General features: G+C 36.8%; 2 protein-coding genes across 3 annotated transcripts in view; one reads left to right on the top strand and one right to left on the bottom strand.

Moving 5' to 3' along the window:
• The window catches only part of LOC125652836 (serine/threonine-protein kinase atr-like), a 107355-nt gene that overhangs the window by 10046 nt on the left and 72324 nt on the right, over positions 1–24985 (bottom strand). For both annotated transcript variants that reach the window (XM_048882266.2, XM_048882267.2), the window contains exons 51-62: positions 19041–19140; positions 13495–13617; positions 12702–12898; positions 9881–10097; positions 7451–7561; positions 4802–4870; positions 4112–4164; positions 3416–3449; positions 2211–2326; positions 1974–2103; positions 1347–1436; positions 406–513 (exon numbers count right to left, since the gene is read on the bottom strand). In XM_048882266.2, coding sequence (XP_048738223.2) covers positions 406–513; positions 1347–1436; positions 1974–2103; positions 2211–2326; positions 3416–3449; positions 4112–4164; positions 4802–4870; positions 7451–7561; positions 9881–10097; positions 12702–12898; positions 13495–13617; positions 19041–19140 — 1348 coding nt within the window. The remainder of the gene's footprint in view (positions 1–405; positions 514–1346; positions 1437–1973; positions 2104–2210; positions 2327–3415; positions 3450–4111; positions 4165–4801; positions 4871–7450; positions 7562–9880; positions 10098–12701; positions 12899–13494; positions 13618–19040; positions 19141–24985) is intronic.
• Positions 20811–24985, top strand: part of LOC125652839 (uncharacterized) — a 5667-nt gene continuing 1492 nt past the window's right edge. The window contains exons 1-2 of the mRNA XM_048882272.2: positions 20811–21526; positions 22954–24985. The exon at positions 22954–24985 is cut by the window's right edge and continues 1492 nt beyond it. Coding sequence (XP_048738229.2) covers positions 21229–21526; positions 22954–24197 — 1542 coding nt within the window. The 5' untranslated portion in view covers positions 20811–21228 and the 3' untranslated portion in view covers positions 24198–24985. The remainder of the gene's footprint in view (positions 21527–22953) is intronic.

Raw genomic sequence — 24985 nt, 5'->3', positions numbered from 1 at the left:
CTTTAATAAATATTTGAAGGTATGTTTGGACACAAGTATAGTAGGAAAATATCTTAGGAATTTTTTTTATATTAAATTTATGAGACAACAACACAAGAATACAACTTTTTCTCTTTCTTCCTTTGAAGTTTTTTTCCATCTAGCATCTGGCCGTCATGTTTTCAAATGCTGACTACTCCCGTATAAGGGAATTTGGGCGGACTTATACATATGGACCAATGAGAGTTTCTGTTGCATTTCGCAATTGTCTGTTGCATTTCGCAATTGTTTTACAAACAGATTCAATTGTGTCGTCACACAACACAATACTATATCGGCCAAAGCGTTCTAATTCAAAGGTAAATTGCGATAACACTGGTAGGAGTTATTTGATTAAATCATTACTACTACAGAATAATTAGTTACGTAAGTTCTGATGTGTAGATCTCGTTTCCTTGCTTCAGGATTTTTACTGAGGAACTTGTTGACCAAGGCGTTGAATTCCATCAGTCTGCAATCCTTTCTCAGATCATCCTGTAAATGTGAGAGATGGGTTTAATTCATATGTAAATGTGAGAGACGGGTTTAATTCATACGTAAATGTAAGAGATGGGTTTAATTCTTACGTAAATGTGAGAGATGGGTTTAATTCATATGTAAATGTGAGAGATGGGTTTAATTCATACGTAAATGTGAGAGATGGGTTTAATTCTTACGTAAATGTGAGAGATGGGTTTAATTCATACGTAAATGTGAGCGATGGGTTTAATTCTTACGTAAATGTAAGAGATGGGTTTAATTCTTACGTAAATGTGAGAGATGGGTTTAATTCATATGTAAATGTGAGAGATGGGTTTAATTCATACGTAAATGTGAGAGATGGGTTTAATTCTTACGTAAATGTGAGAGATGGGTTTAATTCATACGTAAATGTGAGCGATGGGTTTAATTCTTACGTAAATGTAAGAGATGGGTTTAATTCATACGTAAATGTGAGAGATGGGTTTAATTCTTACGTAAATGTGAGAGATGGGTTTAATTCATACGTAAATGTAAGAGATGGGTTTAATTCTTACGTAAATGTGAGAGATGGGTTTAATTCTTACGTAAATGTGAGAGATGGGTTTAATTCTTACGTAAATGTAAGAGATGGGTTTAATTCATACGTAAATGTGAGAGATGGGTTTAATTCTTACGTAAATGTAAGAGATGGGTTTAACTCATACTTAAATGTGAGAGATGGGTTTAACTCATACTGTCTTCCTGAAATTCTACAGGAAAAATGTCCTCTCATAGAGAATGTAAGTTATCTCTTTCATTTTCAACCAAACACCGATACTTCCGACCTGATTTTTAACCCCGCCCACCTTTGGTTTACACAACATGGTGTACATTTTCCCATTGCTGCCATTCATTGTGATCTTCTTTGGACGTTGTAATGATGGCAGGACTTCAATCTAGTATTGGAAAAAAACTGATATCAAACTGTTATAAAAATGTTTTGTGTTGCCACATCTAATTCTGAACAAGTTCCATATTGGTTCTTGCCAGTTTACACTTTGAAATTTCAAAAGTTAACTTGTATTTGAAAATCACATAATTTTCTCATACTGTAAAATCAGATGCCTCGATTTATGGACAGTGAACTATTACTATTCACATGGGATCAATTACTATCAACGGCTATCGTCAGGGTTCAACTAGGAATCTTCTGTAGTGGCAAATTGGGATGATAATGAGGTGAATCAGGAATTTTATACATAAGACAATTCCTCCATAAAAATGTCCTATGATTTTAAAGTTATCAATTTAGATATGTTTCACATCAATTTATGAAAAATACAGTCTATTTTCTATTGGGACCTTTCACTGGACCCAGATACAGTGAACATAAAAGCTCAATCACCTACATAAAATAGACAAGAAAATTGCTGCAAGAGAATGGGACAGCCATTCCATGTTCCTATGGGTCAGAAAATGAAACGTGAACCTACCCCCTCCTCAAATCCTTGTAGGAATATCGGGTCCATGGGGAAAGGGTTGTGGTCTACGTGACTCCCCGGGGTGCTGGGGAGGGTCACCTTCATGGCTGACTGGAGAGGAAGCAGGATTGGTCCAAAGTCTCTGGTAAGAAACGGAGATTACAGATACCAATGCAAGCAAATGATAGTTATAAGAGCATATCCAAAGACTGCCCTGATAAGATAAATGTCAAAGCCAGGATGTCATACTTGTCCTCCAGCAGCCGTTTAAGTGGTCTGAAGTGGTTGGTGATACTCAGTGTGTAAGCCCCCTTGATGTCCTTTTCACACAGGTCTAACAATCTCTCTGTCAACTTCGTGGCATCCTAGGCAGAAAAAAAAAATCATGAACCCCACACAGCTCTTTAGATCACCATCAACCACACACTGCTCTCTAGATCACCATCAACCACACACTGCTCTCTAGATCACCATCAACCACACACTGCTCTCTAAATCACCATCAACCACACACTGCTCTCTAGATCACCATCAACCACACAGCCCTCTAAATCACCATCAACCACACACAGCTCTCTAGATCACCATCAACCACACACAGCTCTCTAGATCACTATCAACCATACCCTGCTCTCTAGATCACCATCAACCACACACAGCCCTCTAGATCATCATTAACCACACGCAGCCCTCTATATCACCATCAACAATGCATTGCTCTCTAGATCACCATCAACCACACACATCTCTCTAGATCACCATCAACCACACACAGCCCTCTAGATCACCATCAACAATGCACTGCTCTCTAGATCACCATCAACCACACACAGCTCTCTAGATCACCATCAACCACTCACAGTTGATCACCATCAACCATACACTGCTTTCTAGATCACCATCAACCACACACAGCCCTCTAGATCATCATTAACCACACACAGCTTTCTACATCATCAAACCCTTTTCACACAGGTCTAACAACCTCTCTATCAACTTCATTGCATCCTAGGCAGAAAAAAAAAATCATGAACCCCACACAGCTCTTCAGATCACCATCAACCACACACTGCTCTTTAGATCACCATCAACCACACACTGCTCTCTAGATCATCATTAACCACACACTGCTCTTTAGATCACCATCAACCATACACTGCTCTCTGGATCACCATCAACCACACACATCTCTGACAGGTTTCTCAGTCAATTTTAATGGCAGCATCATAATAAAAATCATATTAATGAGTTACAAAATTTGCCAAATTCAAACTTACGAGTTACTAAAGAATTACAAGCGGACTGTCTGTCCATCAGACCGATTGGTCTGACTGATGGACAGACAGACACACAGACTGATGGACAGATGCACAGACACACAGACTGATCAAGGTGAATGCTTAGTGTCTGTAAAACTATGATGGGTACACATGGAAAAGTCTTGTAGTACTCACATGAATAAACTTGTTCTGATTAGGATCAATCATTCTGTAACAACGGAGAAAGAATTTTATTCAATACCACATCAATCAATATACAAGCTCAGTCAAATAGAACTTGTCTGTGCACATCAAACAAAACAAACAGAACTTGTCTGTGCACATTAAACAAAACAAATAGAACTTGTCTGTGCACATCAAACAAAACAAATAGAACTTGTCTGTGCACATCAAATAAAACAAATAGAACTTGTCTGTGCACATCAAATAAAATAAAAACAATATGAAATGATGTCCATTGAAATTTTGTAAACTTGTTTTCTGTTGATTCTTAAAAATGACACAAAATTGTATTCCATACAAGCTACATATCTGAAGGGAAAAAAATTGTTTTAAATCATTTTTGAGAATCATTGTCAAGTTAAACCTTTGATAACTTTACCAATTGAAATGATGGCCATTTCCTCATGAATGTGAACAATGCACATAACAATCTTGATAAATATAGTACGACTATTTTAATAGCTGGGAATATCCAATGGCTAGGAATATCTGACAGAAATGAAAGTAAAATGTATATAAATATATAAATTTCATTTTCTTCAACAAAATAAGTCTCGCACTGCTTTACCTACTCCCAATATGTACATGAAACCTGAACAACTGGCACTAACCCAAGATGTACATGAAATTTGAAAACAACAGACTTACTTCACAGTGGCAAATATGTCCTGACATCGCTGTTTTCTCACAGGATAAGAGGACTGAAAGGCAAATAAAAGATTTCAAACATCTTCTCTACAACAAGAGATTCAGAGGCCTTCTAATAGAATTAATCCCACTATGTATAATGAACTCTACACTCTCTCTAAATGACCTCTATCCTGTGGGGATCCGGGTTAGAATAAGTCCTCAGTACCCCCTTGCTTGTCGTAAGAGGCGACTAAATGGGGCGGTCCTTCGGATGAGACCGCAAAAACGAGGTCCCGTGTCACAGCAGGTGTGGCACGATAAAGATCCCTCCTTGCTCAATGGCTTTAAGTGCCGAGCATAGGCCTAAATTTTGCAGCCTTTCACCGGCAGTAGTGACGTCTCCATATGAGTGAAATATTCTCGAGCGAGACGTGAAACAATATACAATCAATCAATCTTTCCAGATCTGGTCATCTGCCTATCACACACGTACAGTCACTGCATTACAGAGTCCATCATATGAAACCTACAGAGTTAGATCATACCACAAACCAAAATCTCAGGATCGATTTCACAATACGGGTTTTACACGCTGTATAAAGTTATAGTCCAGAAAAAACCTAATTCTTAGTCCATGATGAAAAAAAAAACAACCTGTAGTGAAAATACACCCATGGCAATATATAATGAGAGAAATCAAATTCTGACCTTGGAGATGGCCATCATCATCCAAATAGACTGCTGAGGGAATGACACAAATATTTTCGCTATCAGCTCCTGTTAAAACATCAAACACATTCAAAAAGCAGTGAAAGGGAAGGACTATAATTACTTGCTACATGTACAATGATCATAGTTACTAATTACATGTACAAATGTATGGGGGCTATAGTCACTAATTACATGTACAAATGTACGGGGGCTATAGTTACTAATTACATGTACAAATGTACAGGGGCTATAGTTACTAATTACGTGTACAAATGTACGGGGGCTATAGTCACTTATTACATGTACAAATGTACGGGGGCTATAGTCACTTATTACGTGTACAAATGTACGGGGGCTATAGTTACTAATTACGTGTACAAATGTATGGGGGCTATAGTTACTAATTACGTGTACAAATGTACGGGGGCTATAGTCACTTATTACATGTACAAATGTACGGGGGCTAAAGTAACAAATTACGTGTACAAATGTATGGGGGCTATAGTTACTAATTACGTGTACAAATGTACGGGGGCTATAGTTACTAATTACATGTACAAATGTACAAGGGCTATAGTCACTTATTACGTGTACAAATGTACGGGGGCTAAAGTCACAAATTACGTGTACAAATGTACGGGGGCTATAGTTACTAATTACGTGTACAAATGTACGGGGGCTATAGTTACTAATTACATGTACAAATGTATGGGGGCTATAGTCACTTATTACATGTACAAATGTACGGGGGCTAAAGTCACAAATTACGTGTACAAATGTACGGGGGCTATAGTTACTAATTACGTGTACAAATGTACGGGGGCTATAGTTACTAATTACATGTACAAATGTACGGGAGCTATAGTCACTTATTACAGGTACAAATGTATGGGGGCTACAGTCACTTATTACGTGTACAAATGTATGGGGGCTACAGTCACTTATTACGTGTACAAATGTACGGGGGCTATAGTTACTAATTACATGTACAAATGTACGGGGGCTATAGTCACTAATTACCAAATATTTCTGAAATTTTCATTCTATATTCGGTCACTGTGACCTTGACCTTTGACCTTTTTTTCCCAAAATCCATAGGGATCTTCCTTACCTGGTACCCAACAATATATCAAAGTTTCATTTGATTAGATTGTAAACTTTTCGAGTTATCATCCGGAAACCAATTGTTGACGCCCAACCGCCTGCCCACATCACCAAACCAATAGCCAAGTTCAACTTCGTTGCAACTCGGCTAAAAAGTGCCATAACGGGAGAAAACATGTACTTGTGAATCTATATCTCCGACTGATTTGTACATGTTTATTTCCATACGTATTAATAATCGTTAAGAGTCCTTACTCTTACTAGAACTAAATTTAAAGTGTTAAGAACAATAACTCTCAGAAGAGTCTGCTCGATCAAAATCAAAAGTAGGAATTAAAAATATAGTCGTTAAATATATGTAAAATTGCATGCAATCACAAAAAATGGTTGTGAAAATCATGGTTGTTGGTCACATCAAACAGGCAGTCATTTAATACAGGTACAATAAATAAAGTAACCTTTGGGAAGGGTGTGTCACATAGGACAACAAATAGCTTAGGGCTATTCCAGAAATAAATACATGAGGGGGTCGGGAGGCACCTTTTGTATATACCAAGCACCCATAAAAAAAAATAAAAAATTACCCCATGACCCATCAAATTAATAAACTCATTTTACAATGACCCATCTAATAAAAAAAAAAAAATAACCAGACCCACCACAAAAATATTTTTAAAAATGAAAACGGTACAAATCTCGCGAGGTTTTCGGGACAAACATTCTAGTCAATGACGCGGTAATGCCTGTGCGACATTGTATCACAGTAGTTCTGAAGAAACGATGTCACATCAACAATCAAAGGCATCTATGGCAGGAATGTTGGAAAGATTGGGAGTCCAAACGATGCTATTATCATGAAATGGGTATGGATATGTTTTTCCACGAATCGTTCGTCTTCTAATGGAGCCCGTGCCCGGAGGCCTCTATATCACCATCACACCGACTGATAAATATAATGCATCGGTACCCTCGTATAAATTAACTAAGGTTTGCCTATTTTTATTAGAAAACAGAATACCTATTGGTTTCAAAATATTCCCAAAATCGATGCACTGTAAACTGTAATAATCTACAGAACAGAGTTCGCTGCCATCACGTCCATAGGGACCCTACTAAACGCGCCTCTAATTTGAAGAGTGCCGTAATGGAAAGTTATGCGCTGCAAAGAGCGACAACTCGAATAGTTCTATGTTACTTCCGATTTCGAAAGCAGCATTTCGAAAGCACGTTTTCAATTTTCCCTCCGACGTTTTGTAACCAACACGACAAGGGCGACAATAAAAATATTCTGAAAACTCAACACCCACATGGCACAAAATAAAACAATAGAAACTACCCACTACCCATAATAAATATTTTTTTAACAGACCAACCACGAACCAATTAAGATATGAAAAAATACGACCACCCACACAAAAAAATATCGTTTGCCACCCGACCCCCCCATTTGATCATTTCTGGAACAGCCCTTAATATAGTGGGTCACTACAGCAGTTTTATCTGAGCATGTAAACGACAAAAATTCCAAGATGAGGAACTTGCCTTCAGTTTTTGGAAGACCTCTGGTTCCACATGACAGATTCTGGAGATCAGCTGGGAAAACGCGGTGTACAGCTGATAGGGGGCAAGCGTCCTCCCCATCCTGGAAATGTTCTGAAAAATAAACCAAACATTTTTCTTAATTGATATGAACCATATTCACATCATACAAATGTACAAAAGAATGTCCATTTCATACCTTCTCATTTCCTAGTAAGTGTTTGTGAAGTTTAAAATATGGGATTAATCAGCATCCATGAGAAACTCAACAAGAACTAGCCTACTACGACTGGACCGGAGAGACTTCAAAGCTGCCCTCCATGCCAGAGATTAAAAAGTGCACCGCCACGGCACATGATACGCCCGTCACATATTGTTAACATGAACATATCACCATGAAGAGATAGGTATGCATGGAACCAAATGTCAACCTTCCTTTAAGAATCTTACCCACTTTATGGCCTCATGTGACATTGCTTCAAATATTGATAATGTAAGCTTAATGATTTTTAAAAGGATATAAAAACATTTTCCCAAATGTTTTCAATGAAATGATTAAAGTGCAAGATAGCCCTTTATCCAAGCAAACAACTTACAATAAATGGGAGTACTCAAAAAGGTTGATTTATTCAACATATCAAAAAATACATATATCAGTATCTGCCTTTGTCAAATCTTCAAGTATAAAAGTAAAATATGCATGGTGATGTCAATATAAATAAATATAGATTAAAAACGGTTATTTCAAACACTGGTGCATCTCCTATGGTGTAGTTATTAATTAGAAAAAAATAATACATCATATATTTCTCAACTGGTTGTGTTAGACTTGAGAAATGCACATCTGCAGCTTTGCTCATTGTATTTTAAGGAATGAAGAACAATGCACAGCGTAATAAAACATCAAACATTAGTCATTATGTTTATTCTTAAGAATGTGAAACTGTCATCTTAGTGAGATATGACAATCTGCACCTTGTTGTTGAGATATAAAATAAAAATATATTTTACAATATCATATTAATTCTTAAACTTTATACCAAATTAACTTTCAAAGTAATGGCTACCAATTAGAACTGTTCTAAAATTTGACAGATCAATTAGAAGGCCAGATTCCTCTGCCCAATTCCCGATTGCAAGAGATATAGATAGCACCTCCTTGATCAGATTGCTGTAACAGAAATCTTCTAAACTCATTAATTAATCTGTAATTTGACAGAATGCAATTTTTCTGTTAGCAAAATGCCTCCTGAATTGCTTGATAATTACACCCATGGGACAAGGGAAATTTCTCTTGTTACTGACACAAAAGAAATAATTTGTTTGTTATATACTGCTGTATAGTACAGTGTATATAATGAAGAATGTGTAGTTTCTTGAATTAACATTTTTTAATATGGTTATTGCAATACTATTTCATCTGTTCAGATTTACACAAATACCCAATCTGCAGCTTTGTTCATTGTATATCTTTTTTCTGAACAATGCCACAGCCATAACAAAACATCAAAATACTAATCATTAAAATAGGCCTTTTTACATATTGCAACCATTTGTTGTCTTAGTGAGAAATGATACTCTGCATATAGGTTGCTGAGAAAAAAAATTAAAAATTATATAGTACAATGTCAAATTAATATTGAAAATAAAGACTAACCACAACAAACAAATTCACTTTCACAAATATTTCTGGTATATCTGCAATTAAGAGGCTAAGATCTCTCTGCCCAATTCCCTAGAGATAAAGATAACACCTGCTTGATCATGTTGATCAGAGATGCTCTACACAAAACTCATTAATTAGTCTTGTCAAAATGCCCTTTGCATGCTACTCCCATGGGACAAGTGGAATTTCTCATGTTATTGTTAGAAACAAAGGAAACATTACATAGGCTAAAAAAAGCTGTACAGTATATCATAAAAAAAATATGTGTTTTCTTGATGTAACATTTTTGAATGAGGTTTTCTACAAAACTCTTATATGAGTAGGGATTGTACCAATTATAACATACTTTTTTCAAAAAATCACTTCAACTAAATGTCACAGTGACCTTAAAGTACAGTGTGACACACCTTCTACCTAAGATGCATAAGTTGACCAAGTTTCATGATTCTAGATCAAATAGTTTTCAAGTTATGAGCCGGACAGGGTTTTACCATATTTGGCCATATCTTCTTAATTAAAAGTCACAGCGACCTGGTTTTAATGTGCGACACACCTTCTACCCAAGATGTATCAACTGACAAAGTTTGATTATTCTAGGCCTTATAGTATTTAAGTTATGAGCCGGACACGAAAAAGCTAACAGACGGATGGACGGACGGACAGACGGACGGACATGAAGGCCATAACATAATACGGCCCGTCTTAAGACGGGCATATAAAAAACTGAGAGAAGTTAAAAAAAAAAAAAAAATTCTGATTTTTCTAACCTCATTGAGGTCTGACAGAGATTTCTTCATGTTGGTGAGTTTCTGTGTCGGCTGGGTCCCCTGAGGCTGGCGTGACCTCTCCTTTTTCTCTGCCTCCACCACCGACGCACCATAGTCCAACCAGAGACTGAGGAGGCGGGGCAGAGACTGGTAGATGTACTGGTTCCCATACCTCAATGACTGCCAAAAGTGCTTCACTACAAATGTCACCACCTCCCTATAAAATTAATAGTTCACTTTGTACATGCATTCAATCTAACAGTAATATTAAACCTCTGTTCACATAGACACTGTTTATTCTATGATCAAAACGTGGCAAATCACGAAAAAACCGTGATAAAGTCTTTTTAAGCACAGTATGATTGTGCTGGGGCAAAATTATTATGATCGGGAAGCTCTACACTCTTGCCACTTATTTTGAACAGAATACATTCAGTAAAGTCGTATTAAGAGAAAGGCAGAAATGTTATAATCTTACAAGCAGCGTGGAAGAATCGCGGTATGATCTTTAATGTCTTAGTAAGAGTGCAGCACGGTCGGGAACTCAGGTCATTTTATTATGCTGGACTACCTACTACTACTGCTGGACCTCCTACTACAATCATTCTACATTCATGACGTACAAGAAGCATACTGCAAGCTCGATATGATTGGCAATAGCGTATCGACATCATCTTACAGTCTTCTAGGTCTGTGTAACATCGTAATAATCTTGTATGTCATTGCAGCACTGCAGTAAAAATGCAGTAAAATTGGTCACTGATCAGCAGTGATTTGTGTTTAATCACAGTGATAGCGTGTCAGGGTGTGTTTAATCACAGTGATAATGTGTCAGGAGCGTGTTTAATCACAGTGATAGCGTGTCAGGAGCGTGTTTAATCACAGTGATAATGTGTGAGGAGTGTGTTTAATCACAGTGATAATGTGTGAGGAGTGTGTTTAATCACAGTGATAGTGTGTGAGGAGTGTGTTTAATCACAGTGATAATGTGTGAGGAGCGTGTTTAATCACAGTGATAGTGTGTGAGGAGTGTGTTTAATCACAGTGATAGCGCGTCAGGAGCGTGTTTAATCACAGTGATAATGTGTGAGGAGTGTGTTTAATCACAGTGATAGCGTGTCAGGAGCGTGTTTAATCACAGTGATAATGTGTGAGGAGTGTGTTTAATCACAGTGATAATGTGTGAGGAGTGTGTTTAATCACAGTGATAATGTGTGAGGAGTGTGTTTAATCACAGTGATAATGTGTGAGGAGCGTGTTTAATCACAGTGATAATGTGTGAGGAGCGTGTTTAATCAGTGATAATGTGTGAGGAGTGTGTTTAATCAGTGATAATGTGTGAGGAGTGTGTTTAATCACAGTGATAGCGTGTCAGGAGCGTGTTTAATCACAGTGATAATGTGTGAGGAGTGTGTTTAATCACAGTGATAATGTGTGAGGAGTGTGTTTAATCACAGTGATAGTGTGTGAGGAGTGTGTTTAATCACAGTGATAATGTGTGAGGAGCGTGTTTAATCACAGTGATAGTGTGTGAGGAGTGTGTTTAATCACAGTGATAGCGCGTCAGGAGCGTGTTTAATCACAGTGATAATGTGTGAGGAGTGTGTTTAATCACAGTGATAGCGTGTCAGGAGCGTGTTTAATCACAGTGATAATGTGTGAGGAGTGTGTTTAATCACAGTGATAATGTGTGAGGAGTGTGTTTAATCACAGTGATAATGTGTGAGGAGTGTGTTTAATCACAGTGATAATGTGTGAGGAGCGTGTTTAATCACAGTGATAATGTGTGAGGAGCGTGTTTAATCAGTGATAATGTGTGAGGAGTGTGTTTAATCAGTGATAATGTGTGAGGAGTGTGTTTAATCACAGTGATAATGTGTGAGGAGCGTGTTTAATCACAGTGATAATGTGTGACGAGCGTGTTTAATCAGTGATAATGTGTGAGGAGCGTGTTTAATCAGTGATAATGTGTGAGGAGTGTGTTTAATCACAGTGATAATGTGTGAGGAGTTTAATCGTAGTGATGGCATGTCAGGAGTGTGTTTAATCGTAGTGATGGCATGTCAGGAGCGTGTTTAATTGTAGTGATGGCATGTTTAATCGTAGTGATCATGTTCAGGAGTGTGTTTAATCGCAGTGATAGTGTGTCAGGAGCGTGTTTAATTGTAGTGAACATGTGTTTAATCGTAATGTGATTGCGCGTTTAATCGTAGTGATTGCATGTTTAATGATAATGATCGCATGTCTTATTGTAGTGATAGCATGTTTAATCGTAGTGATAGCATGTTTAATCGTAGTGATAGCGTGTTTAATCATAGTGATCGCATGTTTAATCGTAGTGATAGCCTGTCAGGAGCATGGTTAATCATAGTGATAGCGTTGCAGGAGCATGTTTAATTGTAGTGATAGCGTGTTTAATCATAGTGATAGCATGTCAGGAGCCCATTCGATATGGAAGTATCATAGTACAGTCATAATGAAGACCTTCATTTGCCAAATTGCTTGGTTTCGACGCTGATCCATTCTTTTAGTGTGATAAGATGAGAAACACAATACCTGGATTCCATTGTATATACATTGAATAAGATTTTAACAATAGCAACACTATTACCAGTGAAATGTGTCATAGTTGTTGTATTTATCAGGTCTTCTTCTGTTAAATCTATATACAGAGGACAATTCAACATTGTCTCAAAATGTTTTATATTATGTGATCACATAATAAAATGCCCACCACTGTTTGTTTTTTTAAATGTGATCACATGATGAAATGCCCTCCATTGTTTGTTTTATAAATGTGATCACATGATGAAATGCCCACCACTGTTTTGAGGGATTCGGTTTCTCTTTGTTATCCTCCAGCAATGTTGTGATAATTTTATCGTAGTATTTCCCAATATAGAAATGCCCATCCTCCCAGTCATGGTTCGCGGCGATGACCTTACGATAAAGCTTCAATATCTCGTTACTTTCCAGACAGGACGTTTCCTCACTGAAGCGAGACTGTAATAGCAACGCCTACAAAATGGAAATGGATAATTTAAACATTGCAAAAGATTTATGTATGAAGTTCATGTAATAAAAACTGTTTTGTAAATGTGTATTACAACAAGGCAAACCATCTCAATTCTATAAAGTATCCTATGCATGTTTGTGTGTTACTTTCCTCACCACTTGGATCACAAATGCTAAAGCTCTCGCGAACTTTGTTGAGGACTGATAAATACAAATAGTACCTGTTTGTTCTTGTTCTAGACATTTGTTTTTCTGAGGCACCTTTTACATCATACTGCAAAATTTGCTTCTACTAACTGGTTAAGAAAGTTTTTCTTTTTCATTTATTGTTCTTAGATCCATTCACAAATTTTTCACTCTTGATGAGACATCACCAGATTTTGGTGAAGTGCTACAAATTTCGACTTATGCATGCTCAGGGCCATAGCAGTGAGGGTTCAATACTGTACCACTGCCTACTATGACATATTACTATGACATATGACTTCCGTTATTAAGGTCACATCCAAAAGATTTGTGGCTTTCACTTCCAATGTTGGGAACTTTACCTGCTTGTGAAGCCAGCACCCTAAACTAACCTCCTGATATAACAGTTTTACCTGCGCGTAAGTTTTGCGTTTGGTTTTGGCACTGTCTGAGGCATCGGCCAGCAGCTGTTGAACATTACCAAAATGAAAATCCATCCCCCGCTCCAGATACTTCAAAGCTTGGTCCAGTTCACCCTGAAAGGTCAGAGGTCAAAGTTCAGAAACATACAGTTTGCTGAAAACTTAGAATTCATTTGATGAAGTTATAATCTAATGTCACTTGTAAATTGCAGTTTGACTGACTTTATCAATAACATTCTTTATATCCTGTAAACTAAGTTGTTGTTAAGTCGTCCTGTAAGACACCCTAGGAAGATGTCACAATTCTTTTCAATCCTCCATTTCCCTTTTGTTGCCACAGCAATATTCTTCATCAACAAGCGGCCCGTGGGCCGCATCGCTCACCTGAGTCACCTTGGCCCATATCTGAAGACTTTCCATATATATTTGCATGTAAAACCTTAGTCCCTATTGTGGCCCCAACCTACCCCTAGAGGCCATCATTTTCACAAACAGGAATCTGCACTATGTCAGGAAACTTTCATGTAAATCTTAGCTCTTCTGGCTCAGTAGTTCTTGAGAAGAATATTTCTAAAGATTTTCTCTATATATTTTTTTTTTATAAAACTTTGATCCCCTATTGTGGCCCCAACCTACCCCTTAAGGCCATTTTTTTTTTCACAAACAGGAATCTGCACTATGTCAGAAAGCTTTCATGTAAATGTCAACATCTTTGGCCCAATGGTTCTTGATAAGATTTTTAAAAAAGATTTTCCCTATATATTTTTTTGTAAAATTTTGATCCCCTATTGTGGCCCCAACCTACCCCTTAAGGCCATGATTTAAACAAACTTGAATCTGCACTAATTCAGGAAGCTTTCATGTAAATCTCAGCTCTTCTGGCTCAGTGGTTCTTGAGAAGATTTTTAAAGATTTTCCCTATATATGTATATTTCTATGTAAAACTTCGATCCCCTATTGTGGCCCCAACCTTCCCCCGGGGGCCATGATTTGAACAAACTTGAATCTGCACTATGTCAGGAAGCTTTCAAGTAAATCTCAGCTCTTCTGGCCCATTGGTTCTTGAGATGTAGATTTTTAAAGATTTTCTCTACTTATTCCCATGTAAAACTTTGATCCCCTATTGTGGCCCCAACCTACCCCCAGGGGCCAAGATTTGAACAAACTTGAATCTGCACTATGTCAGGAAGCTTTCATGTAAATCTTAGCTCTTCTGGCTCAGTAGTTCTTGAGAAGAATATTTCTAAAGATTTTCTCTATATATTTGTATGTAAAACTTTGATCCCCTATTGTGGCCCCAACCTACCCCTGGGGGCCATGATTTGAATAAACTTGAATCTGCACTATGTTAGGAAGCTTTCAAGTAAATCTTATCTCTTCTGGCTCAGTGGTTCTTGAGAAGAATATTGTTAAAGATTTTCCCTATATATCACTATGTAAAACTTTGATCCCCTATAGTGGCCCCATCCTACCCCCAGGGGCCATGCTTTTAACAAACTTGAATCTGCACTATGTCCGGAAGCTTTTATGTAAATCTCAGCTCTTCTGGCCCAGTGGTTTTTAAGAAGAAGATTTTAAAATGACACTACCCTAATTTTGCATTTTTGTGATTTTATCCCTTTTGAAGGGGGCATGGCATTTCATATGAACAAACTTGAAGGCCCTTCACCCAAGGATGCTTTGTGCCAAGTTTGGTTGAAATTTACCCAGTGGTTCCGGTGAAGAAGATGAAAATGTGAAAAGTTTACAACGACAATGACACCGATGACGACAGACAACAAAGAACAAGGTACGATTGTCTACATAAAAAGGCCCAAAAAAATTCTCTCTATAAAACGTGTCTGGAATTAACCTTAATCAGCGTTTTAAGAAAGTAAAATATATGCCAGGTATAATATGTCAACAAAATCAGAATGATATTCCTAATTGGATAGCATTATGACATCATGAATAAGACATTTCCCGCCTTTTTTTCAAAATAAGCCTGAAAACTGTCAAATTTCATACAGATTATTGCCCAGGAAAAGATGTGCACATATGATATATATTGTGTATTATTTTAATATGAAAAACATACTTGAATATGAATTTGCTCGACGCATGCGCTGTATGTTTTCTGAGAGGAAAAACACATGCATTTGTGGATATTTTCAATGAAAATGGTATTTTTGCAATTTTATGCCAACTTCTAGCTCTCGTCATATGACACAAATCATTTTGCTAATCAAACTGAGGGGATTTTGGGTTTGCTAATCCATTCCTTATTTGAATGCCAGGGTTTGAGCTCCAAGTGAAATCATCGATATTTTGGGCCAAATGACTTTAGAAACTACCTACTCCTTTTATCAGAAAAGCTCACTTGAGCCTTTGGCTCAGGTGAGCTAAAAATTGAAATTTACTTTAAATTATAACTATTTATCAAATTGCATTAAACCCAATTTTGTGAATTTAATTAAATGATAAGAAATGAAAGTAATCTTTACTTATTTTATTTGATAAAGAGTAAGTCGGCATAATTTAACGTAGGTCGCGGGTTTGCTTAGGTCATCATTCTCGGGTACGCAAAACCTACGACTCAACGTCTTTTTATGTGCACATTCAATTGTGACATAACAGTTGTCTGAATAAAGTATACATGGGTCACTGACTGAATATAAAGAACGTAATACTTTACCGATATCACATAAATATTACCAACAGTTATTATTGAAGTCGAACATGCTTCGTTTGATTTTGTTAAGTCTTCTTTCCGTTTCCGGTGCAAAATTTCGGCCAGTAGGATGTTTTATTTTGTTACTGTATAAAGTTTAGCAGTGGACAACTTGTGGAGTTGAGACAGCTGGCGATATTGGCAATGCTTTTATAAGCATTTTTAGAACCCGGGAAAAAATCGTACAGGAGTTCCCCAGTTCATAAAAGTTTTATTCAAAGATTTTATGCATTTATGGCGGACATTTGAAAATGGCGAGTTTTCCTACCCCATCATACAAATTTCGTGAAGATCGGAAAACATTGAATAATTAAAAGCGTTGGGCAGAGAAATACTATAAAAACTCATGTTTCAATGTGTCCTGCTGTAAATGCCTCTGAAAACATTTCTGGAAAAAATTGAGGAGGAATTGCCTATATACTATGTAAATAACAACATTTTTAAAAATCACTTTTACATGTATTACTACAATGTATCTATCTTCTAATGAAGTACGATGGACCTAATTCGTTTCTAGTACATGTACATCACATTTTATTGAAATTTTGATATACAGTAGAATATGCAGTAAAATGTATTTTATAATTGAAAAGGTCTGTCCATTTTGTTATAGGTACAATAATGAGGTTAATTCATCTAAGTTTTATTTAGCGGAAATTTTATCACATCCGATCAGGCGTCTATACCAAGAAATTTATTCGGCCATGGTAAAATTTATGCGTCTCAGGCGGTCTGGCTCACAATTATTTTAAACACTGCAATGGGCTTAAGACTCTAAATGTAAAAATAACAAGAGAGTGAAGTTGGTCAAAAATTCGAAAAAGTAGTTGATGTTTCAAATGAATCTGCAATACAAGTTAAAAATAAATATAGTTTTATACCGCGTTCATGTTTTTTAGGAGTTGTTTGGCTTGGGAAAGTGAGTATGTGGGGGTGGGGGTGGGGTGTTGGGGGTGTTTGTTAAATAAACATAAATATATTGTAAAATAGAAACAACATTAGTTGTGTTTCTGGTTAATAGAATAGAATATTGAGACATGATTAAACTATATAAAATTGAAAAATTAACTTTAATGGGATTCAAAAATAAAATTATACTATTATATTAGTTTATTCATTGTTACTGCGATCATGCGATCACAAAAGAAGAAAGGAATTTCAATTATAAGCCACGCAACACAATTAAGATATATAGTGCAATACATGTACACATTTATATATATCAAGAAATTTTGCGATATGTATTTTGTAAATAATTAATCATTTTGTTCATACATGTTTGATTTCCCCTTCAAAACCAGGAGTCAATAATGTTGTTTTGAGTTCTTTTAAAAGTGATGCATGAAAAGTAAATAACGTTGAATGACATCGCGAATATTTGTAACGTTATTTGTTAAAAACTGCTGCTTTGATGGTTTTTATCCAACTTTGACATCTTTTTCTTTAAAAAAACGAACTCGATTACCCCCCCCCCCAAAAAAAATTTCATAAATATTTTTCAAATTGTTTTTTTTTTTTTTGCTTTGATATTAATATTATCAAGATGAACAGCACCAAATTCTGTCTATTTGAAGTTGAATTATGGAATGAATAAAGCCAATCACTATTATTTCCTATATAATTCAATGGAAAACGGTGTTGCTACCGTTAACACAATGGTATGTTGAAGCTGTAATTACTAAATAAGAGGCCCGTGCTTTGCTGTTGAATGAAAAACAATGTTCACAGAGTAGTATATACATTGTCAAGATGCATGAGTCACCTTGGCTCATATTTAAAGATTTTTCCTATATATTCGCATGTAAAACTCTGATCCCTATTGAGGCCCCAACCTACTCCTGGGGGCCATGATTTTTTCAAAATTGAATCTGCACTGTCAGGTAGCTTTCATGTGAATGTAAACTTTTCTGGCCCAGTGATTTTTCAGAAGATTTTTAATGATTTTCCCTATATATTTGTAAGTAAAACTTTGATTCCCTATTGTCGCCTCATCTTACCCCCGGGGGCCATGATTTGAAGAAATTTGAATCTGCATTATGTCAGGAAGCTTTCATGTAAATCTCAGCTTTTCTGGCTCAGTGGTTCTTGAGAAGATTTAAAAAATATTTTCCTATATATTTGTATGTAAAACTTTGATCCCCTATTGTGGCCCCAACCTACTCCTTGGGGCCATGATTTGAACAAACTTGAATCTGCACTATGTCAGGAAGCTTTCATGTAAATTTCAGCTTTTCTGGTTCTTGAGAAGAAGATTTTTAAATGACCCCACCTTATTTTTGCATTTTGTGATTATCTCCCCTTTGAAAGGGACATGGCCCTTCATTTGAACAAAGTTGAAAGCCTTCATCCAAGAATGCTTTTGGCCAAGTTTGGTTGAAATTGGCCCAGTGGTTCTGGAGAAGAAGTCGAAAATGTAAAAAGTTAACAGAGAGACGGACAACAGGCGATCAGAAAAGCTCACTTGAGCTTTCAGCTCAGGTCAGGTGAGCTAAAAACAATTTTCAGAGAGTGGTATATACATTGTCAAGATGCATCGGTCAAATTTTCAGGTGGGGTTTTCGAGTGAGAAAAAAAGGTTTGTAAACCTGTGACCTATGTTAAGCTCTTTTATAAGCCTTTTTGTGGTTCATGATATATAAGCTGCCCCAACTTTCCATATCATAAAAATGAGCAAAAATTACTCTAATTCCTTAAATAAAAGAGTAATTCCTAGAATCTTGTTCATATTTATAGAATCTTACAAAATAGTACATACATATGTAGATCGTTTCATCAATCAAATAACATCTCCATCACATTAAAAACATGTACTACAATGGATTCTGACCTTGTGTCTGAGGTATTTAGCCTTCTCCAGGACGAATTCTGGCAGATTGTAATCTGCAGCCTGTAACAAGAAACTGTACGCAGTCTGTAAATATCCAGCCCTGAAAATATCACACGTTATGATCAAAATCTCCAAAAATAAAAATATCACACAAGTTTAAGAAAAGACTCTGCAATAAAAACATCACACAGGTTACTATCAAAATCTTTAAAAATAAAAATATCACACAAACTACGATCAAAGACTCCACAAATAAAAATATCACAAACTACGATCTAAGACATCTCACAAGTTATAGAAAAGTCTCAACAAACAGGCCTTATTGGTCACCTGAGTAATAGTTAGTCAATTCTGAAATTTACAATTAAGTCCCCTTGTCCTAAACATGCTTCATACCAAATTTGAAATGAATTGGATGGGTAGTCATCAAGAAGTTAAAAATGTTTAATTGTTAAATGCATGATGGAAGACACATGATGATGGATGCAGATCAATAGCACATTAGAGACCCACAGGCCTTATCAGTCACCCGAGTATTAGTTAAATTATCACCAGCTTTGAGGGCTATGCAATCTCAAATAATTTTCCTGTTCTGCATACCTATGCTTAAATTCTAATATTAAGCAGCAGTATGAAACAAAATGTGTTCTTAAAACACAAATGCCCCCGAAAATGCCCATATTGATGAAAGACTTTACATGATATAATATATATGTTACATTAACACTATGACAATTTTGTACCCATCCTACAGTCAGAACCCTTGGGTTGCAAAATTCATAGTTTTGATACATCCCCTCTGCTTTTTCTTCAAAATGCATTTAGTTTTCATATAGTATCAGCAAAATGAAACACAAAGTCTTCCAAAAGATAGACATTTAATCACTATGACCATTTTGGCCCACCCTGGTACCAATACCCCTACCCCTGGGATCAGGAAATTTATAAGTTTGGTAAAGGGCTATCTGCTCCTTCTAAATATCCATTTCATTTTAATTTAGAATCAATAGCATTAAAGAAAATACCATTCAAACGTTTTACACATAAACACTATATACGCCTGGTCTGGGGTCAAAACCTCTATACCAGGAATCATGAAACTTACAATTTTAGTAGAGGCTTTCCTATTCTACATAATCATGCATTTAGTTTTTCTTACAGATGTGCAGTTGTAGAAAAGAACAATTAAAAAAACTAGTCAATTTTTGGCAGTTTTTGCCCCATCCTGAAGGCCTGGTAGGTGCAGGAATCCTGAAATCCAGAAATTTATGTCCCCCTTGTACCAAATTAGAAATGAAGAAGTTAAAAATGTTCAATTGTTTATGCACGCACGACGGACTCTGATCAATAGCATTAGGTCAACTGAGTAATTCAGGTGATCTAATAAAGCTATTTGTAAAATATATCTGAAAAATGTACATGGTCACTAAGCAAAACAGAAAACTGACAAGGAGAAAGACGGAGGTAGAAAAGGGATGAGGGGAGGGAGGAAGGGGGCAGATGAACATGTCACAATCTTTTTCTATTTTAATCTATGACAATTATAATTAAATGATCTTTGCCTCCAATCCCAAACAAGGGTTGGATAATCAAACAAACATTCATTGTGGTAGTAAAAAATATTTACATGCATATGGTTTATTTCTGAAATTTCATTGGAAGATGAAATCAAGAATTTCAAATCAATCTTTCACATTACATAAGGAAGTAAACATTTAAAGTATTTTCTTGATTCACTTTAGAGATCTCAAAAACAACAAGAGGGGGAAGTGATTAACAGCTTTACTTGAAACAGGTGTGGAGATTTCATTTCCTCCTCCTCCTCCTAGAGAAAGGAAGTCACACTTAAAACAAGCAGTGGCTATCATTGTGTGATGGTGTGCAGACATGTGATATCTAGTACTGATTACAGAGAATGAAGGTGACCCTGCTAGATACCTATAATTTACCTGGACTAAATGTCAGAGATAACAGCCACGTCACCTGTTGGTCTCTTCCTGATGACTTGTGTAACTACATTGTAATTTGTTTCACTGGGACATAGGATTAAGCCTATTCATTTTTGAAAAAGTATTCAGGAGATGAGTGTTCGTGTTGTCATAGCAACATCATACAGAAACAAAACCTAGATTCTTTCCTCAAACAATCAACTGCTGATCTTTTAGGAGTGTATAGGATAAAAAAAAAAATGGCAGGATTTTTCCGTCTGTCCACTTGCAGCATTCATCGGGAGGAGAAATATGTGGCGGTGTGTGATGACTGTGAGAAGAGTGTGTGTACATTGTGCATGAGTGGACCGCATCGCGGTCACACTATCATGGACAATGACCTTGCCCTGGTCAAGTATAAAGAAAAACTTCTGGTCAGACAAAATATGGCTGAAGACAGTCTGAACAAGATTCGACAAGAAATACAACAGCTGACACAGCAGGAGCAGATCTGTCACCTGAAGACTGAGGGTCTGCTGATAACTCTACAACACAGAGGTAGGTATCCAATCTGTCACCTAAAGTCAGTAGCTCTACAACACAGAGGTAGGTATCCAATCTGTCACCTAAAGTCAGTAGCTCTACAACACAGGGGTAGGTATCCAATCTGTCACCTCAAATCAGTAGCTCTACAACACAGGGGTAGGTATTTGATCTGTCACCCCAAATCTGAGGTGAGGGTCTGTCAATTTGGCTATATGATCATTAATGGGGTGGGAAGAGGCAGAATATCACTACAGCAAAGGCCTTTAGCAGCATTGTAATTAAAAATATAATATGCGCAAAAAAATTTTTTTTTACAACAGGTGAAAAAAAAAACCATTAGGCTAATTCAACTTAATCAATAGATTATCATCCCTGCCCGCCCCTCAAAAATCGGCCCACCCAGAATTTTTTTTATTGTGCAAAACTTGCGATTTCTCACTACGCTCGCGAAGCTCAGTGGTAGTATTTATGCCCATTTCTCACATATTTCTACTTTATGGATAAAATTGCAGACTCCTGTGAATAAGCATAGATTGATATCCATCTGGCATTAAAAGATGCACTTCTGTTGACAAAAACTCGTTTGTCATTATTAAAATTCAAAAATAAAATCCTCCCACCCGCCTCATACTTTTTGATGACCCTGGATGATAATTTACTAATTAAGTTGAATTGGCCTTATAACAGTTGAGTATAAAAAATCACATCAGGTGAGGCCCAAAAAACCAACTACAACAGGTGAGGACCAAAAAAAAAACCCAACCACAACAGATGAGTACCAAAAATTCACTACAACAGGTGCGTACTAAAATCTCAACAACAGGTGCATACTAAAATCTCAACAACAGGTGCGTACTAAAATCTCTACAAAAGGTGAGTACTAAAATCTCTACAGCAGGTGAGTACTAAAATCTCTACAAGTGAGTACCAAAAATTCACTACAACAGATGAGTACTAAAATCTCTACAACAGGTGAGTACTAAAATCTCTACAACAGGTAAGTACTAAAATCTCTACAACAGGTGAGTACTAAAATCTCTACAACAGGTAAGTACTAAAATCTCTACAACAGGTGAGTACTAAAATCTCTACAGCAGGTGAGTACTAAAATCTCTACAACAGGTGAGTATTAAAATCTCTACAACAGGTAAGTACTAAAATCTCTACAACAGGTGGATACTGAATCTGTTTTGAGGTGTCATCTTTGATCTAAAAATAAGTGGCATTTCTAATCCAACTTGTAATCTGATTTGGCTCTGCAATATCTGGGTCATATGAAACATTTATAACATCACTGTATCCGTTTAATTTGATCTGTATAGCAATGAGGGCTAAATCTTCATATCAGTACAGCAGGAATCTGTTATCTAAATGTAATAGAGGCCTGAATTTAACTTCCTGATTATATAAATACACAATCATAATAATACATTTTACAGGAAGAGATCTTAAAGATGAAATTGACAGGTTGATTCACGGAATGACAAAAACAATAAAAGATTCCAAGAAAAAGGTCATCGATAAAATAAGCTCCACCCACAACAAAGCCAAACGACAACAGACACAGCTAAATATGTTCATCAGACAAGTGAAAGCCGAACTCCAAAAGAGCAATATCCAAAACGTTCTGAATCTTTACAAAAATATCAACGATGCCATCGACAGTCACCATGGTGACCCGGATCTTCATGTTGATACCGAGTATTATAAATTCACAGTCGGGGAGTTATGCAAGGAAAATATAGATAAGATGTTTGGGAGGCTGGAAATTGAGAGTAAAAAATTTAACCAAGAAAATCTTTATGACTATGTAGAACCTGTACGAACCTGCACTCTGAAACAGGTTCATAAGGATGTAGAAAATCTGTGTCAGTTCAAGGCTTCTGAAAAAGGAATCACCACCATTTGCCCGTTCAAAGAAGACAGAGCCTTTTTATGTGATAATACAGGAAAGGACCTCAAACTTGTAAAGGAGAATGGGAGGGTCCTACGTTCCATCACAGCTAACACAAAGAACAGCGACATTGGTATCACATCCGACGGACTTGTCCTAATCACATGTCCAGAGTTATACTGCATCAAAAAATTCTCCTCGGACGGAACGATCCGCAAGTTCATTTTCACTGAAGACCTGCATCCCTATGGATTAGGTATACACTTCGACACCGACTGCATTGTTGTGGCACTCGTGGATTCATGGGACTATAAAGTGACGTCATCCAGCAAAAGATTTCTCAGAAAATACTCCAGTGAAGGGGAGAAAATTCAGACTATAGAGGGAGTTCATAAAACCATCACAGGTGGAGTCAAGCCGATGATTGTCTGTCCTTATAAAGTCCGGGTCAATCAGTACACAGGGGACATAGGGGTGGTCAACTGGACAGCCTGGCACCAGGGGAACGTCATTGTGTTCACATCTTACGGAACCCTGAAATTCACCTACCCACAGAAAACCGATAAAGCATTTGAACCACATGACATAACGTTCGATTCCGAGGACCAAGTTGTGGTAGCTGATGCAGTCAGTAAACTTTTATATTTTCTCAATCCTCGCGGTGAACTTCTGCGGAGTATATACCAGTGTGACCACACCCCCTGGTCCCTCGGGTATTTTGGGCAGGGGAAGTTGTGGGTGGGACAGAGTGATGGTACCATCAATGCTATTAAATATCTGTGTGATTAAGTTATGTACCATTTATAAAATATTGTAGGTTTTTCATATTTTTATCATTATAAATTACACTACGCTGATATTCAGGAATTGTCAAATTGAGCACAACAAAAACAAATATGAATGAATCACTCTAAACTGTATGTTTTGTTGACTTTCACAAATTAATTCATGTACTTTGCAATATCTGTGACACTTGCTCAACAAGATTAAAATTCATTCTGCTTCTTGTACAAGATTGCAAAAAATACCTTTCGACTACGAAAACATTCAGAAAGGCCAACAAACCATGATATTCCAGTGAAAATGTATGTGAAAACGGGTGAATTCTTCATTAAGGCCAAAAAAAAATCAATTAGTAGTTTCTCAGGCACAACCGCAACTGCTAAAAATGTACCACAAGGATTTTTTTTCAATCTTTCTCTGTTTCTTATATTTAACAAGATGTACTGTGAGCAATGCTCACTAAGAATACCCCCTGCTTACCCCAATCTCCCAAAGGGTGTTGTTAATAGGTATAAATTACCTCATTCCTGAGTGTAAAAATATGGTATGCATTTGTAGAAGAAAATGGAAGATATAGTCCGAACACAAATCCATGGCATAAACCTATAATTTTGACCTTGAGATCAAAGGTCAAGGTCATAAAGAGGTCATGAATGTACATGACACATCGTCTCATGGTGATACACTCATGTGTCAAATATGGTATGCCTATGTCAAAGAACAAAGAAGTTATGGCCCGGACACGAATCTGCACAGACAGACAGACAGACGGACGGACGGACGGACAGACGGAC

Source organism: Ostrea edulis, chromosome 5 (assembly GCF_947568905.1).
Source record: "Ostrea edulis chromosome 5, xbOstEdul1.1, whole genome shotgun sequence".
In the NCBI taxonomy this organism is placed as follows: Eukaryota; Metazoa; Mollusca; class Bivalvia; order Ostreida; family Ostreidae; genus Ostrea; species Ostrea edulis.
The sequence above is the reverse complement of the archived record's forward strand: the minus strand, read 5'-3'. Positions and strand labels throughout refer to the sequence as shown.